This window comes from Labeo rohita, chromosome 22 (assembly GCF_022985175.1).
Source record: "Labeo rohita strain BAU-BD-2019 chromosome 22, IGBB_LRoh.1.0, whole genome shotgun sequence".
Taxonomy (NCBI): Eukaryota; Metazoa; Chordata; class Actinopteri; order Cypriniformes; family Cyprinidae; genus Labeo; species Labeo rohita.
In genome coordinates this window covers 36479699-36484698 of record NC_066890.1, presented here as the reverse complement: position 1 = coordinate 36484698, position 5000 = coordinate 36479699, and the positions used below count along the sequence as shown (strand labels likewise).

Genomic DNA, 5000 nt, shown 5'->3' with positions numbered 1-5000 from the left:
TGCAAATTCATAAATATGTATCTGTCAGCGACAGTCTCCACCCTGACCGCGGGAGGAAAGTCATTTGATGATCCAAAAGCCAAGTGAAAAAACATATATATTCATTTCCATTTGTGGATTAGCTACACCTGGGGCAGCAGCCGTCGCGGTTTGAGATCTCATCGCCGCGACAACAAAGTCTGATGACTTTCTCACGCGGCGACAAAGTACGAAAGGAAACAGCTGTCACATATGATCAAAAAGCCACGGCGTGGCTGACGGGGCGAGCGCGCGAGCGTGGTGATGACTTCATCAGAGATTGCCACGTTATTCTCTCATTCCAGGTGTCGAGAACTCGCTGAGATCACGCGTGTGGCCGCTTCATCAAACCCTGAGTTTATTTAGCCTTTTGAAAGATTTAGTGTTTGAAATGACTATTCAGAACACCCTAGCAACCACATAGCAACACCCACATAGCAACGGCCACTTAGCAACTAGTGGGTGTTACTGCACTGTTATACGGTTGATATGTTTTTGATGGTCGTGTCCTGAAGCAATTAACATTTGAAGTACTCACTAGTTGATAAGTGGGTGTTGTTTTGTGGTTGCTAGGGTGTAATGAGTGGTTGCTAGGATGTTATGAGTGTTTTTACTGTGTTGCTATGCAGTTGTTATGATGTATTCGACGGTTGTTCTTGATGTTCGACTTCTGAAAGATTTAACATTTGAAATACTCATTAGTTGATAAGTGGGTGTTGCTTTGTGGTTACTAGGGTGTAATGAGTGGTTGCTAGGATGTTATGAGTGTTTTTACTGTGTTGCTGTGCAGTTGTTATGATGTATTTGATGGTTGTTCTTGATGGTCGTCTTCTGAAAGATTTAACGTTTGAAGTACTCACTAGTTGATAAGTGGGTGTTGCTTTGTGGTTACTAGGGTGTTATGAATGGTTGCTAGGATGTTATAGTGCTTTTACTCTGTTGTTATGCATGTATGATTTTTTTGATCGTTGTTTTTGATGGTTGTCTTCTGTAGGATTTAACGTTTGAAGTACTCACTAGTTGATAAGTGGGTGTTGCTATGCGGTTGCTCAGGTGTTATGAGTGGTTGTTAGGGGTTACTAGGGTGTTATGAGTGGTTGCTAAGATGTTATGAGTGTTTTTACTGTGTTGCTATGCATTTGTTATGAATTTTTTAATGGTTGTTCTTGATGGTCGTCTTCTGAAGGATTTAACGTTTGAAGTACTCACTTGTTGATAAGTGGGTGTTGCTTTGTGGTTGCTAGGGTGTTATGAGTGGTTGTTGGGGGTTACTAGGGTGTAATGAGTGGTTGCTAGGATGTTATGAGTGTTTTTACTATGTTGCTATACATTTGATTTTTTTGATGGTTGTTCTTGATGGTCACCTTCTAAAGGATTTAATGTTTGAAATACTCACTAGCTGATAAGACGGTTTGCTATGTGGTTGCTAGGGTGTTATGAGTGTTTATACTGTGTTGCTATGCAGTTGTTATGATGTATTCGACGGTTGTTCTTGATGTTCGACTTCTGAAAGATTTAACATTTGAAATACTCATTAGTTGATAAGTGGGTGTTGCTTTGTGGTTGCTAGAGTGATATAAGTGGTTACTAGGGTGTTATGAGTGGTTGCTAGGATGTTATGAGTGCTTTTACTGTGTTGCTATGCAGTTGTTATGATGTATTTGACGGTTGTTCTTGATGGTCACCTTCTAAAGGATTTAATGTTTGAAATACTCACTAGCTGATAAGCCGGTTTGCTATGTGGTTGCTAGGGTGTTATGAGTGTTTATACTGTGTTGCTATGCAGTTGTTATGATGTATTCGACGGTTGTTCTTAAAGTTCGACTTCTGAAAGATTTAATGTTTGAAGTACTCACTAGTTGATAAGTGGGTGTTGTTTTGTGGTTGCTAGGGTGATATAAGTGGTTGCTAGGATGTTATGAGTGTTTTTACTGTGTTGCTATGCAGTTGTTATGATGTATTTGACGGTTTTTCTCGATGGTCGTCTTCTGAAGGATTTAATGTTTGAAATACTAGTTGATATGGTTTGCTATGTGGTTGCTAGGGTGTTATAAGTGGTTGCTAGGTGTTATGAGTGTTTTTCAGGTGTTGCTATGCATTTATGATTTTTTTTTTTTTCTGTATGTTCTCGATGGTCGTCTTCTGAAGGATTTATTGATTAAAATACTCACTGGTTGATAAGTGTGTTTCCATGTGGTTGTTAGGGGTCACTAGGGTGTTAAGAGTGGTTTCTAGGGTGTTATGAGTGTTTTTACTGTTGCTATGCATTTATGAGTTTTTGATGGTTGTTCTTGACATTCACCTTCTGAAAGATTTAATGTCTGAAGTACTCACTAGTTGATAAGTGGGTGTTGTTTTGTGGTTACTAGGGTGTTATGAGTGGTTGCTAGGATGTTATGAGTGTTTTTACTCTATGCATTTATGATTTTTTTTGATGGTCGTCTTCTGCAGGATTTACTGTTTGAAATACTAGTTGCTAAATGGGCATTGCTTTATGGTTGCTAGGGTGTTATGAGTGGTTTTTACTGTCACTATGCAGTTGCTATGATGTTCTTGATATTCATTAATGATCATTTTCTGTAGAAGTTAACGTTTGAAACATTTGCTAAGTGGGTTTTCTATACGGATGCTAGAATTAGTGTTTTTACTGCCTTGCTTTGCAGTTGCTGTGATGTTCTTGATGGTTGTCATGAGTTAATTGCTAGGTAGTTGCTAGGGCGTTCATGAGTGGTTGTCAGGGTGTTGCTATAGCATTCAATATTATTATTATTATTTTTTTTTTTTTTCAAAAAGCAGAAATAAATAAATAAAACATTTCTGCATAATTGAACTCTAAAACACACAAAACACTGCATAAATATCGCACATAACAACAACATCACTTAATAATATTGATAATAACTAAGTCTCTATAATAAATCCTTTGATAATAACAGTAATAATAATTATGAGTGGTTATGAGTGGTCAGACCTGTCAGTGGGGTCAGTAGGTTTAGATGTGGATTTTCTTTTGGGGCCAGTGTTGTCCTTGTTGATGATGCGGAGAGCTCCGCCCTCTTTCTGGGCCACAGTGATGGAGGTCTGAGCTACATCCTGTCTGGAGAGATACCTGACACACACAGAGAGAGAGAGACTGAGACTCTGAGGGAACACTGAGTGCCATAAAGGAACATCAGGGTGGCATGAAGAGGGCAGTACAGTATCTGCTACCGCAAAACACACACAGCTGATGTTTATGTAACAGAACAGCAAACTGACACTTGTAATGCGTCAGAAAATCCTCAAATAACACCTACTAAATTAAAAACTACATCACCAAACATCTCACATTATTCACGTTAGGTAAAACTTTTGCAGAAATAGATTATTAAAAAAAAATTGTGACAATACAATTAAAAACATGAATAATACAGTGAATTTAGGGTGAACATAATTATAAAATTTGTTTTACATATTTTAATTTTCATACAAAAATAGTTTATCTATCCACATAAAAAATATAATAAGTAAAAAATAAGTTAAAAAATTATGCACAAATGTACACTATTCAATAGTTTGGATAAAACTTCAAAATGACCCCAAAAAATAAATAAATAAAAACTCTGAATTTTTTAAATAATAATAATACATTTAAAAAGTTATAAAAACAGTATTAAAAAAATATATTATTTCAAAATTATATAAAAATAAATATGCATAAATGCACTATTTAATAGTGTCGGTAAAACTTCAAAAATACAAAAAAAGAAAAACAAAACAGAAAATAAATTTAAACAAACATACAAGAATATCTATACACACACAAGAAATAAAAAATAAATAAAAAAAAAAAAAAAAAAAATATATACATATATACATGTATAGCGCATGCACGCACACACACACACACACACACACACACCACAACAAACAACAAAAACAAAAAAAGAAAATGGGCATAAGTATACAATATTAAATTGTTTTGATAAAACTTGGAGGAAAAAAAAAACACTGAAAATAAAATGAAAACCCCATAAATAAATACAAAAATACAAGAATATATCTATTAATACACAAATGCGAAACAAAAAAAAAAAAAAACTTGAAAAATAAAAATATGCAAAAATATACATAAGTTTGGGTCAGTGAAATTTATTTTTAAAAGAAATTAATATTTTTCTTCAGAATTAAATTAAAAGTGACAGCATTGGCACAATTTTACACAAGATGTTTATTTAAAATAAATGTGTTTTTTTTTTTTTTTTTAAACTTTCTAACTGATACTGAAGACTCAAGTAATGATGCTGAAAACTCAGCTTTGATTGCAGGAATAAATTACATTTTAAAACATTAAAATATTGAAGTTACTTTAAATTTTAATAATATTTCACAATTTTTACACTTTTTGACCAAATAAGTGCAACCTCGATGAACATAACTTCTTTCAGTGAAAAATACACACAACACACACACACACACAAAGAAAATTATGAAATAAAAAAAAAATAATATATGAAATATGTTAAACTAAATCAAATATAGAGCTTAAAATAAAATAAATGTCCTATGAGTTTAATAATTACGTGTAACACTGAGTGTGGCGGAAAACCAACAAACACACTTAATTTGATTGACACCCACATGTGAGCCAATAAGATTCATATCCGCCCACATGTCCCACAGCTCTCCAGCTTTGATGGTGTGCGTATGTGTGTGTTTTCTTGCCTGGAGGTGCTGCTGTGTCGTCGCTGGGATTGTGTGAGCTCCTCTAGAAGCAGGATGGGGCTGTGAAACACTCTTCCACTCTTCCTCACCATCCTCTGCCTCATCGCAGTCAGAGAGCTCCACTCGCGCACGAATCGCACAACCTGACACACACACGCACACAGATGTGTTTCAAGAAATCTGATGAAACGGTGCTTGAAGATCCCGTCTCTCTCTCTCACACACACCTGTCTCCTGTTCTCGCTGTGATTGAATTCTGGTGGCAGTTCCTCCCAGTT

The 5000-nt window shown here is 35.3% G+C and overlaps 1 protein-coding gene across 1 annotated transcript in view; it reads right to left on the bottom strand.

Moving 5' to 3' along the window:
- Positions 1-5000, bottom strand: part of zranb3 (zinc finger, RAN-binding domain containing 3) — a 93754-nt gene that overhangs the window by 4612 nt on the left and 84142 nt on the right. Inside the window, exons 17-19 of the mRNA XM_051094449.1 lie at positions 4950-5000; positions 4723-4865; positions 2990-3127 (exon numbers count right to left, since the gene is read on the bottom strand). The exon at positions 4950-5000 is cut by the window's right edge and continues 51 nt beyond it. Coding sequence (XP_050950406.1) covers positions 2990-3127; positions 4723-4865; positions 4950-5000 — 332 coding nt within the window. The remainder of the gene's footprint in view (positions 1-2989; positions 3128-4722; positions 4866-4949) is intronic.